The sequence below is a fragment of the Pelodiscus sinensis genome, chromosome 26, assembly GCF_052426305.1.
Source record: "Pelodiscus sinensis isolate ZL-2025 chromosome 26, ASM5242630v1, whole genome shotgun sequence".
In the NCBI taxonomy this organism is placed as follows: domain Eukaryota; kingdom Metazoa; phylum Chordata; order Testudines; family Trionychidae; genus Pelodiscus; species Pelodiscus sinensis.
In genome coordinates this window covers 2,390,974-2,403,006 of record NC_143077.1, presented here as the reverse complement: position 1 = coordinate 2,403,006, position 12,033 = coordinate 2,390,974, and the positions used below count along the sequence as shown (strand labels likewise).

Below are 12,033 nucleotides of genomic sequence, written 5' to 3'. Positions count from 1 at the left end.
GCACCATTCCCTCCTCCCCCAGGCTTACAGTTGAGAAAGAGAAATGGCTGCAGAAACCTTTACTAAGCAGTGAGGGGTGAGGAGGAGTAGGGAGTCTGCCTGAGGCTCTCCGCTGTGTCTGCGGGTCGGATCTGGCCCCTGGGTCATATTTTGCCCAGGCCTGCCCCAGGCAGTAGGATAATACATGGGATGAATTAGCCACTGAAAAGGAAGGCTCTTGGTTCCGGAATCCTGGGCTCAAGTTCTGAGCCTGTTGTTACCAGAACCATCCGAACCAATCACAGAGAGTCTAGAGAAACGTCACTCAAATGATCAGTGGGTAGGTGGGGTTGATTCACAAACAAGATTAAGGCCCCGATTCAGCAAGATGTTTACGCAACGGTCTGAAGTCAATAGGAAGAAATTCAATGAAGACCAATTCAAAGGACTCCACTCCGGAAGAAACAATCAGTTGCACACAAACAAAATGAGAAATGCCAGCTTAGGAAGGAGTCCTGTGGGAAGAGATCTGGGGATCATGGCTGATCACAAGCTAAATAGGAGTCAGCGTGACGCTGTTGCAAAAGCAGCAAAAAGCATTCTGGGATGTATTCACAGGAGTGTTGTAGACAGGACACAAACTAATTCTTCCACCTTACTGGGCTCAGCTGGAGTCTTGTGTCCAGTTCCGGGCACCACATTTCAGGAAAGATTTGGACAAATTGGAGAAATTCCAGAGAAGAGCAACAAAAATGATGAAAGGTCTAGAGAACATGAAGACTGAGACAGGATCCGATAGCAGCTTTCAAGAACCTGAAATATTGTTACAAGGAGGAGGAAGAAAAACCAAAGCTCTGACAGGACAAGAGGCATTTAAATTGCAGCAACAATGGTTTAGTTTGGATATCCGGGAGAACTTCCTGTCAGGGTGGTTTAGGCACCGGAATCAATTGGCTGGGGAGGTTGTGGAATCTCCATCATTGGAGATTTTGAAGACCAGGTTAGACAAACACCTGTCTAGATAACAGTCCTGCCATGAGCGCAGGGCACTAGGCTAGATGGCCTCTTGAGGTCTCTTCCAATCCTACAAGTCTCTGATTTTTCAGTGTTCTCTGGTGAATTTATGCAGAGCTCCAATACCCACCATCTATAACATCTGACGCTTTAAAAACAGTGGAGGCAAAAACTCAATCTATCAAACCTGAAAAAAATCAACGAACAGATTACAGGGCAAAAATAAAAGGCTGCCAGGGTTTGGAATTCAATAAGCAATTCTGCTGTACGCCTTCCAAGGAAATGCAATAACTCTTGAAAAATGAAGTGTGGGTGACAAGAAGTGACATCTGTTTTTTTAATAGCTTTGTCTTATCTCGTTCTGCAGTTTATGTAAAAAAGTCAGGCAACAATTGACAGCCATTCGGCAAGCCCTGATTTCTCAATACTAAGGTTAATTTGTAGGTGATTGTCTGATCTGACCTCCTGCAAAACAAAAGCCGTAGGACTTCCCTGAATTAATTCCTGTTTGAACCTGAACATCAAAGTTTTTTCTAAAACATCCAATCTTGATTTGAAAATTTCCGACAGAGAATCTACCTCCCCCCAGTAAGTTATTCCAGTAGCTAGCTTCCCTCAGTGATAAACACATGCGTCTTATTTTACCCCATGCCTGCGTGTGACGTAGGCAAGACAATATATATATATTAATTATAATTATATTATATAAGACAAAAGGCGTAACCTCTTCCCCAATACTTTCCCCTGGTTGTTTAGAACTGGAAACAGTTCACATTAATCCTTCCAGCTTAAAGGTATACAAACAGAATGGTTCCTCTTCTACGTCAACACAAACAGGATACAATCCCACACCCAGACACGTTACAAACTAATTCTCTTCTCCAAGTGGAAAGAGATGTTAGTCACGGGCCACGAAACCCCAAAGGGCAAGATTCCCCTTCCTTGAGCAAAATGACCACTGAAGCCAAGAGTTCGGCCTGAATAAAGATCCAAAGAGTACTGTGAAAACGAGCCACGAGACATCCAAGGCTCCAATCCTGCAAAGATCACTGCATTGTGGTAGTGTCTAGAAACCCCAGTGGACTGGCACCTCATTGTATTAGGTGCTGTAAGAACAGAACAAAACAATGGACTGTGCTCCAAAGGACTTAGCACCTTCATGCACGCTCTTAGCATTACTCATGTGTCAGCAAAGACCCTGGGCCCTTTAAATTGCTGCAAGTGCACAGTGCCATGTAAAAGTAGGAATAAGAGATCCTCCGGAAAAGGGCTTTTTTCCGGAGGATCGGGGCCAGTGTAGACGCTCTTTTCCGGCTTTTCTAAAAGCCGGAAAAAAGCGGCGGACATTTTTATTTAAATGCCGCGGGGGATATTTAAATCCCCCGCGGATTTCCCTATTACGATCTGAAAAATTAGCATGCCCCTTCCGGAAAAGGGGCCAGTGTAGACGAGCCCCAGCTGTTGGATTTCAGGAGAGAAAAATCTTTTAGCCAGAAGCCTCTCTGACCTCAGAAGTAGCGTTTGTTTCTCATGTGACACTTAAACAGTGGTGCAGAAATGAAACCCAGTTTGTGCTTTGGGAAAGGAAAATAACCAGAAGATGATCAAGCCAGACAAGCGGAATGAAATGCCAGGGATCCATGTTAACGAGAGCTGGGAGGCGGCTTTTTAAGATCTTGGTAGGCAGAGACGGTTTTGGTTACTCATAACATTTCTTAATCCACTGTAAAAATTCTCTGGGCAAGCTTACCTTCCAGTGTCAACAGCCCTCCGATGAGATGACTCACTCCCAGGACTCTGACTTGCCAATAGCCACCCCCTAGGCCATGCTTATCCTCCTCTAGCTTTAACCCAGGGATAACGGTTAGGTCCCATGTGACAATCTTCTTCCCCTTTGGGACTTCGACAGGCAGAGATTTCAAAGCCCATTTTGCTTTTCCTTTCCCCAGCTGCTGAAGAAACCAATCAGCATTTGACAGTATGAGGGAGGAACGCGTCTAATGCAAAGCACCGGGCAGCTTTTTGTCTCCTGTAACTTCATCCCAGAGATAAAATATGAGGAAGAAGCGTGGATGGGGATTTTTCTTGGAAATAAGACATTTAATTGAGTTCTTGTTATCTCACAGTTGAACTAGGACTAAGCAATTTAAGAGAGCTGGAGCAGGCTGGAATTCTTGACGATACACTTGCTAGATTATTCTTGGAATAAACATTTATTGTAAATTATTCTCAGAATCAAGCGTTCTTGTCAGCTTTTGATTCCAAGGATAATACAGCAAGGCTCTGAGTGATGGAGAGCTGTTAGTGTAGGATCAACTCAATCACGCTACTTATTTTACAAGACCTTTTATTCTATTTCACAGATTTGACTATTACAGCAGTGCAATTTATTATAAGTGACTCATAACATTTAGTTCCAAATAAAAGTAGAAAAACATAAAACATTATAAAGGAAAGTTACATGTGATGCAATGTTCTGTAAATGTGTTTAAGAGCACAGGAAAGAATATATAAAAATACGTTTGGGCCAAGAATTTTTGTTTTAGTTACAATGTTGACACCACTTAGAAAGCACAGTATATCGAAAACTGTAATTAGAAATGTGATAAAATCCATCTGTATATAAAAGGCAAAAATAAAAAAAATAAAAAGGAGAACGGGGGAAAGTCTATCGTATGGCAAACTTCCAATCCTTTGGCCACTCGAAAGCAAAGTCAGCGGATTTCATATAAATTCTCTGTATATAAAGGAATGTCCATGATCTGTTTACAATATGACCCAGAATCAACGCTTGTTGCCAGGCTAATAGAGCTCCTCATAGAGGAAAAGAGGGTGCTAAGGTCACAGTTTATTCTCCCCAATATAATACTGTCCGGAAATGGACGAGTGCCCCAAATACCAGTTTAGGAACGTTGCTAATTCCTCGAAGGGAAAGGAAAGGCAGAAACCCGCTCTCTGCTGCCGCCGAAGCAGGAAGCTTGAGAAACAGCATCACTATTGCACACTTGCTTTTGCTTCAACACTTGTGTGGTTCACCGGCAACGGGTGCGCTTCCGTGTTGAACACCCAGTCCTCCAGAGAGAGCACGTCATCCTCACAGAAGAGGAGGTAGAGGTACCTGGTGCCACGGGGCAGGGAGGGAGGGAAAACCGGTAAGCTGGGTTACAGAAAGACTAACAGGATTCCGAGTGCACAGGGAAGGCCAGACCCTCCGTGCAGTACAGGGCGTAGAGTCCACCTCCACAGAGCAGGGATGGGCAAGATACGGCCTGTGGGCAGCCCGGCCAGGACCCTCAGGTGCAGAAACAGCCCCATGTCGCCGGCTGCTCCACGTGTGTCTGCTCCAGGGACAAGGGGGGGCTTCGAATGCTGCCCCCACCCCAGCAAAGTCTCTTAGATCCCATTGGCAAATATTTGACCAATAGGAGCTGAGAGATTTTGCTGGGTGGGTGGGGCAGCGCACAAAGCCTCCCCCTACACCTGGAGCACAGAGCCACAGGGAGCAGACAGCTGTTTTGAGCAGCTTGGAACTGCGTTGGCCAGGGACTTTGCCTCAGGGTCCTGCAGGGCTGCTGGCTGGGTGCCACCTAGGTACCTGCACCCTAAGCCTCTGCCCCAGGTCACAACCCCCTCCTTCACCCAAACTCCCCTCAGACCCCACCCCCTCCCTCTATGGCACCCCAGTCCTCTACCCCAAGCTCCCTTCTACACCCAGCCTCCCTCCCAGACACTCCACCTCCTCCAAAGTGCGGCCCTTGACCACTTACAAAAATCTTGGCGTGCCCCCCCCCGCCATGAAAAATGATTGCCCACCCTTACCATAGAGCTAAACTGGCCCAAACTCCTGTTAAATACAAGGCACATACTGAAATTTACAGAGCATGCAGGAAATTGCTGAAAGCTATCCCAAACGAGTTCAGCTCTTTCTGTTCTTGTGCTGCAGAAAGGACACATGCCTGCAGTACCCTGCCATCTTCCACAAGTTACTGTGCAGGGAACCCAACGCTTTCGAAGATGAAGCTACAGCTTATTGTGCATCAAGACAACCCGCAGCACAAAGCCTGCGTGTGCCCAGAGAGGAGATTTAGTCTGAACACTCGCTCATGATACCAGACTTACTTCAATGTCTCTGCCAGAAAAAAACTCTGCTGCATGTTGTCATGATTTGGGGGGATGGTGTACACATCTCGGATCCCGGAAAAGCCTGCTTCTACCCGGCAATATTTTTCCAGTGCCTGAGGAAAGACAGACCAATCTCAGCACACGGCTACGCGGAGCAGCCCGTTTCGGCGGCAGCAAGTCAGGTTTGCAAATCAGATGCAGGTTTTACAGCAGCTTCTCTCCCTGAAGAGTCTGGTCATTGCTCAGCCGTCCGGGAGAGAGGCTCGTTCTAGGGGAACAGCTGGGCAAAGGCCAACGCTGGAAGCTTGTGGGTTGGTTGGTGCTGACCCACATCAACAGGTGCCACGGAGCAACCCTGGGTTTACACAGCCCTTGCCAAGGCTCTGTATGACTGAACGCCTCTGGGACACGGCCCCTGCGCACCTCCCACGAGACAGCGGTGCTGGAGCAGGCAGCCACCGCGCCTTTCCTGCCCCGTCGCCCAGAGACGCGCCTGCCTTTTGCAGCCTCGTTCTGCAGAGCCACACACGGGGGATGCAGGGCTGAGCCAACCCGGCAGGAGTGACGTTGGGTTCAGTCTAGATCATGCCCAGCGCATGCATCGGACACTGGCACACTCCTCGCCACGACACCGGCTCAGGCGCTTTCCCCTCCCAACCCGGCAAGGTTCATTGGTTTTCAAACCAAACCCGGGGAGGGGGAGAAACGTTTCAACACTCAGCAGAGAAAAGCAAATTCGGTTTCTCTAGGTGCCACTGCGCCGTAGCGCGCGCGACACGAGCAGGGAGAATGCGGCGTGTTAACGGTCGTACCTTCACCACTTCCCAGCCCCACTGCCTGTACTTCGGGTCGTGAGTCAGCCTCCACATGTACAAGTAGCTTTCTACCACCTCGGGGCGCAGGATGTAGTAGCGCTCGCTGAGCCTGGTGGCCGTGGCTTCCGATCCAGAATCAAAGCGAAAAGCTTCGGGGCCAAGCTTGGTATCTAAGCAAGAGAGAAACCCGCACAGGGAATCACCTTTGGCGCTCAGGGCTCGCTGTGAGGTGCCACGGCCGATCCATTAGGCCAGCGTGTCAGTAGGAATCCAGGCTGGCCTACAACAAGTGCACCTCTGCCGACTCCAAGCAGGCGCCGATTTACCCGCTCGGAATCCGGCCTGCCCTGCGCAGGGAGCTGCTTGCAGAAGTGTTGAAAATAAATTGAAAGGGCTTCTGAAATCAGCAGCACGGCCCAGGACAACAGGGCCCAAGGGCCACGTCCCACCCCGGCGTCAGCGTGTGCATCACTAAGTCCCTGGAGTGTTGCCTGGGCGAACACTCCGGACAGAAGTGCTCAGAGGCAGCCGCCCCTGGGACCAGGTCTGAGCCCTCCCTCTTCCACGGCAGGCAAGCGGAGTGAGGGGCAGAGCCCGACTCTCAGGATCAGGCCCCAGGAGGCAACATGGCCCAGCCAACCCCGGAAAGGGAAGCTACTCGGGCGTCTCCGGTTCAGTCCCTGGGCCCGGCGGGAGGAACAGCTACTGAACAGAAAGCCCCACTAAGGGGGAGCCGCCGCCTGCCCAGGTGTGCACAGCCGAGGCCTGGCGGGCGAGGAGCAGCGATTTGGGGTCACGCTGAGGTCAGCCCGAATCCACAGGGCGACACTGGCGCAAACCTCCCTCTGGGCGGCGTTAGCAGGAGCGTCGTGGGCAGGGGAAGTCGTTCTTCCCTCTACTCCGCTGAGGCCCCAGCCGGAGAACCGCGCCCCGCACTGGGAGCCAGCTTGCGGGCAGGTGCGGACACACGGGAGTGTCCAGAGGAGAACAATTATTCAAGGTCCAGAAAACGCGACCTCTGAGGGGAGGCGGGAAAACGCGGCGCTTTGGCCTGCAGAAGAGGTGGCTGAGGGAGGCCCGGGAAGAGTCCACAGGGACACACGAGGTCGTTACAAGGAGGGTTCTCGTTAACCTCTAGAGACAGGACGAAAACCATGGGGCTCAGGGTGGAGCAAGCGACAGGGGAAACTCGCTGTTTCTTGAGGGGCGGATACAGGGGAAGTGCCCGGCTGCCGTCCGAGTGAGCGGGCGGATACAGGCCGGGGTAGCCGCGAAGGGCAGGCGGGCAGCTGTGCTCTGCATGGGGCAGACAGCTGAAGGGGAGTTGCGGCCCAGGGGCCCGGCTGCGGCTGGGCACGTGCTGTGAGAAGAGCTTGCCGATACAATTCCAGTTTGGCTTGAAGCTCCTCAGAGCTGCTTTAGGCAGACGAGCCGGACGCAGCTCATCCCTCCGGGCTTGCTGACGCAGCGAGGGCGTGAAACAACGAAAAGGAGCCGTTACTGGAGACGGACACGTAGCAGGTAAGCCTGGGCAGCAGAGAGGTCGACCCAGCGGGCCAGGTCCAGGCTCAGCAAGGGGGTGGGAGGTGGGGGAGAGAGACCAAGCCTGCCGAGGACTCCACGGGGCGGGGCGGGGGGGCAAAAGTGAGGGGGTTCAGCGTGCAGGAGGGGGCTGCTGGGAGGCAAGGGGGCAGGGTCTGGGCAGGAGGCAGAGTGCAGCTGTGGGCTGGCGTGGGGGGGGATCAGGGTGGGAGGGGGTGCAGGAGGAGGCACCTACTTGGCACAGCTCCCAGCGGGGGGTGCAGGTGGCTCCATGCCGCCCTGTGTGAGCAGGCACCCCCCCCATTGGCTGAAATTCCCCGCCCCTGGGAGCGATGGGGGCGGAGCTCTCCCTCCACTGCTATTCCCCCTGCTGGGGGGGGGCCGTAGCGGGCAGAGCTGCTTCCTCCCCACGCCAGGCAGAGCCTGTGGGCCAGATGCGGCCTGCAGCTTGCCCCGATCAGGCCTGCGAGGTTCACTGCCCCCACCCGCCCCCTGGGAACACCGATATTGAAGCCATGGTGCTAGCGAGCAAGGAGGAGTCTAGAGGCGCCTGCGGGGGAGCAGGGAGAGATCGGCACAAGCTGCGGGAGGCCCCAGGCGGGATCTGTGCGTTTGGCTTGTTCGGAGGTGGAGGAACAGAACTCGGCTCCCCTCACACCCCACCCGATGCTCAACTCCCGTTCTGCTTCCTTCACCTGTACACGGTGGAAGCAAGTCAAGGCAGATCGGCGCTTTACTCCATTCGTTATGGGAATACCTCCAAGTGCTGCTGGGATGAGATACCAAGGAACTCACACTACTCCTTTTATTGGGAAAAAGTGTGGCTCTGATTAGAACACAGGTCTGGGGTTCAGGTCCTGGATCAGTTATCAGCTCTGCCACTGGTTTCTTATGCAACCTTGGGTGAGTCACGTAACCTCTTTATGCCTCAGTTTCCCAATCTAAAATGGATATCCCAATATTGACTGTCCTCACAGGCTGCTGCAAGGACGGAGGAATGTTAAAAGCTCTCATTCTGATGGAAAATGCTGCAGAAGTGCCAAAGAATTACTGCAATCCTTTCGCATGGGAGATTCAATTTTTCAGGGGCTGTAAATCCTTAGCTACCACAGTAATTTATCAGCAGTACTTTAATCCACAGTGTACCTGAGCGTGCATAAGATTCATGGCACGTGTGAGTAATCGCTGCAGCTAGATCCAGATAATGTTGCTTTTTCTCCTCTCCGCCTTGTTCAGCTCCAAGGGCTATCATGCCACCAGAGAAGCAAGCCAAATGGCCCATTTTGTGGTCCAAGATGCCACCTCTCCATTCGGCAATGTAGGTCAATCCTCCGGCAGATTTTTTAACCAAGTGCTTCTCTATGGCCTAAAATGGATGGAAAAAATCAGCACGTGAACACGTCTTACGGGAAGGAAAACTAAGCTGCTCTGACGGAACGGTCATCGGGACCACAGCTGCCGCAGCCATCAAGCTTACCTCCAGCGCATCGTTGTACATCTTCCTCGCGCCATCGTCCCTCTTGTCGGACATCAGCCAGGATTTGACCAGATACTCATAGAAGCTGTCCCCAAGGCCCCCGACGGAGACGTGGTCTGCAACGGAGGAAGGCAACAAGACAGAGCCGCATCACTGCTTTTGCACGCGGCCGCCGCCATCACCGCACAGACGCTTTGCAAGGCGGAGCCATTCTTCCCTGTGCCCAGCCCTGCCCTGCCGGAAGCGAGCGCTACGTGTGGACAGCAAGTGAAGGAGGAAGGAATAACCCCAGGGCAACTGTCTTTTACAGCGTGCCAGCTGCCCTCCATAAAACGATTCACAACTTCTACGTGCCACTCACGGGACACACTGAAGAGGTTTCCTGTTTCTGAGATAGAACTCGTATCCTGGGCTGACAGACAGCAGACACAGGCGCGGATGGGTCTGCAACCGCGGGCGATCCAGAGCCTCCACATATTTAGGTGCTTAACCCTCTCTGAATAGAAGATTCAGGGATGGTCTAGACAGTATTTGGTCCTGCCGTGGGGCAGGGGACTGGACTCGATGCCTCTCGAGGTCCCTTCCAGTCCTAGTTTTCTAGGATTCTATAATGGGAGTTTGAGTCTGGGGCCCTACCTCGGACTCCCCCCAAGTGCCCATGGCCACTGCTGGTTTCTAGTCCCTGCCTGGAGCAGGACGCAGCCGCATGCAGATGTCCAGGGCCTCTAGTTCATTCAGATAACGCTTGGGGTGGGGTGGGGGGGAGGGTGTGTGCAGGGAATATTTACTGCTGCAGAGATTGCATTTCCAAGGCTGCCGGTTCAGACCGCACAGGGCTCTGACCTCTCCGGAGAGGAGAATGCCGAGCAATCCTGACGGGAAACAGGACTGACAGCTCAGCAGCAGGCTACTCCCTGGGCACGCAGCTGGACAGGTCTGCGTCTGTAGCATGCAAGAGGGGAACCCACCAGCACTTCCTCGAGCAGCCACATTCTCCCTTCAGATGAGCAAGGCACGTTAAGGCCGAGCTCTGGGTCTCACCCCCCGTGGCCGCGTGCAAATGGGGCAGATCCAGGAGGGGTTTCGGATTAGCTGCTCTGTTTCCACCTGTCTGCGCAGCCAGCCCCAAGGCTCATTTTAAACACTAAACCCTGGCGAGAGCGACATCGGACTGCCCAAGCGGGTGTCCAAGGAACCGCAGACTAATGAGATTCGGTACCGTGCTCTCGCCGCATGCCTAACACAGGCGGCCGATTGTGTGCCCAGGGAAGGGGGCTGGCCCCAGGTGCTTCAGAACAACCGCGCTGGGACCACGTGCTCCTCACAGTTCAAGCCAGGCCAGGCCCCCTGCGGGAACAAGCCATGGATCCCAGCAGGGAGACTGCTTGTTTTCACAAGGTCACTCCCAGCAGTGGCTCTCCTCGGGCTGGGCTGAGGGGGGAACATGCCAGTCCCAGGCAAAGGGCTGACTGCAAACGGCTTTGACAAAGCCGTCAGGCGAAAGGCTGGCCCCTACAGAGCTGCCCCCGGGACGCAGCGGCTCCGGGCCCCCTTTGCCCGGGCACTGGACGCCTGCAGAGCACGCCAGGGCTGAGCTCTCTGGCACCTCCCTGCACCTCCCACTCAGCCATCGGGCTGGTTCACATGCTGCGGCCTTAAGACATTTGACACCAAGGGAAAAGGCCCTGGGGGTTACAGTGGATGAGAAGCTGGAGATGAGTCAACAGGGCGCCCTTGTAGCCAAGAAGGCTAATGGCATATTAGGTCGCATTAGGAGGAGCATTGCCAGCAGATCCAGAAGTGATTATTCCCCTTTATTCGGCTCTGGTGAGGCCACATCTGGAGTATTGTGTCCAGTTCTGGGCCCCCCACTACAAAAAGGATGTGGACATATTGGAGAGGGTCCAGCGGAGGCAACCAAAATGATTAGGGGGCTGGAGCACATGACTTATGAGGAGAGGCTGAGGGAGCTGGGTCTGTTTAGTCTGCAGAAAAGCAGAGTGAGGGGGGATTTGACAGCAGCCTTCAACTTCCTGAAGGGAGGTTCCAAAGAGGCTGGAGAGAGGCTGTTCTCAGTAGACACGGATGCAGAACAAGGAGCAATGGGCTCAAGTTGCGGTGGGAGAGGTCCAGGTTGGATATTAGGAAAATCTATTTCACTAGGAGGGTGGTGAAGCACTGGAATGGGTTACCTAGGGAAGTAGTGGAGTCTCCATCCCTAGAGGTGTTTAAGTCTCGGCTTGACAAAGCCCTGGCCGGGTTGATTGAGTTGGAATTGGTCCTGCCTAGAGCAGGGGGCTGGACTTGATGGCCTTCTGAGGTCTCTTCCAGCTCCATGGTTCTATGATTCTAAGTCAGCTCCCGGTTTAGCCAACGGGTAAATTTCTCTAGTCCTGTGAGGCCAGCTCGCCCCAAGGCAGCGACGCGGGGCAGTTCCGAACCCCGGCAGGCACCACGAGACACGGGAGAGGCCTGGCTAGCACGGGCGAAATGGAACCGAACTGGTGACAAAAACAGATTCACTCTGAACAGCAGGCAAGGCACTGGACACACTTCAGTCTCGTCACCTGCAAGCAGAGCTGGGAAGCGAGCGCATGAGCAGCCAGCTACCAGAGACAGACTGACAAAGGGGAGTCGTTATTTCCCCTCCGCTGCTAGCCCGCCTGTCTGGGGAACGGCACCGCTCTTGTGCAAATGGTAGGAACCCCCGGACAAGGGTGTCTCTAGGGGGCAAGATCCATTCGCCAAGTGGCAATGCTGCAATCACTCGGCAAACACAAGCGTGAGGGACGGGGAAGCTACTTCCAGGGGATGTGGAGAGTTCGAAGTTAGTTAATGGGGCCAAGCAGGGAGCTCGCTTTTCGCACTGAAGTGAAGAACGTTCCCGTTTGCTGGGACAAGTGTAATTGTTCACGATGCTTTGCTGGGACAATTCCGACACGAGCCCTGTCAGTCACTGTCAGGTGGTGCTGCCAGGGGTGTGAGGGGGCCCGGCTCCATCCCGCGAGCGCCCTCGCAGCTGTCTGATGCATCGGCAGCTCTGTGCCTGCCCTGTCACTTACAATTAGCGCGGCTGATGTGGGG

General features: G+C 53.4%; 1 protein-coding gene across 1 annotated transcript in view; it reads right to left on the bottom strand.

Moving 5' to 3' along the window:
* Positions 1–3,323: 3,323 nt before the first annotated feature.
* Positions 3,324–12,033, bottom strand: part of MAN1C1 (mannosidase alpha class 1C member 1) — a 72,662-nt gene continuing 63,952 nt past the window's right edge. Inside the window, exons 9-13 of the mRNA XM_075908919.2 lie at positions 8,950–9,065; positions 8,619–8,838; positions 5,928–6,100; positions 5,113–5,228; positions 3,324–4,111 (exon numbers count right to left, since the gene is read on the bottom strand). Of these exons, the coding sequence (XP_075765034.2) occupies positions 3,988–4,111; positions 5,113–5,228; positions 5,928–6,100; positions 8,619–8,838; positions 8,950–9,065 (749 nt within the window). The 3' untranslated portion in view covers positions 3,324–3,987. The remainder of the gene's footprint in view (positions 4,112–5,112; positions 5,229–5,927; positions 6,101–8,618; positions 8,839–8,949; positions 9,066–12,033) is intronic.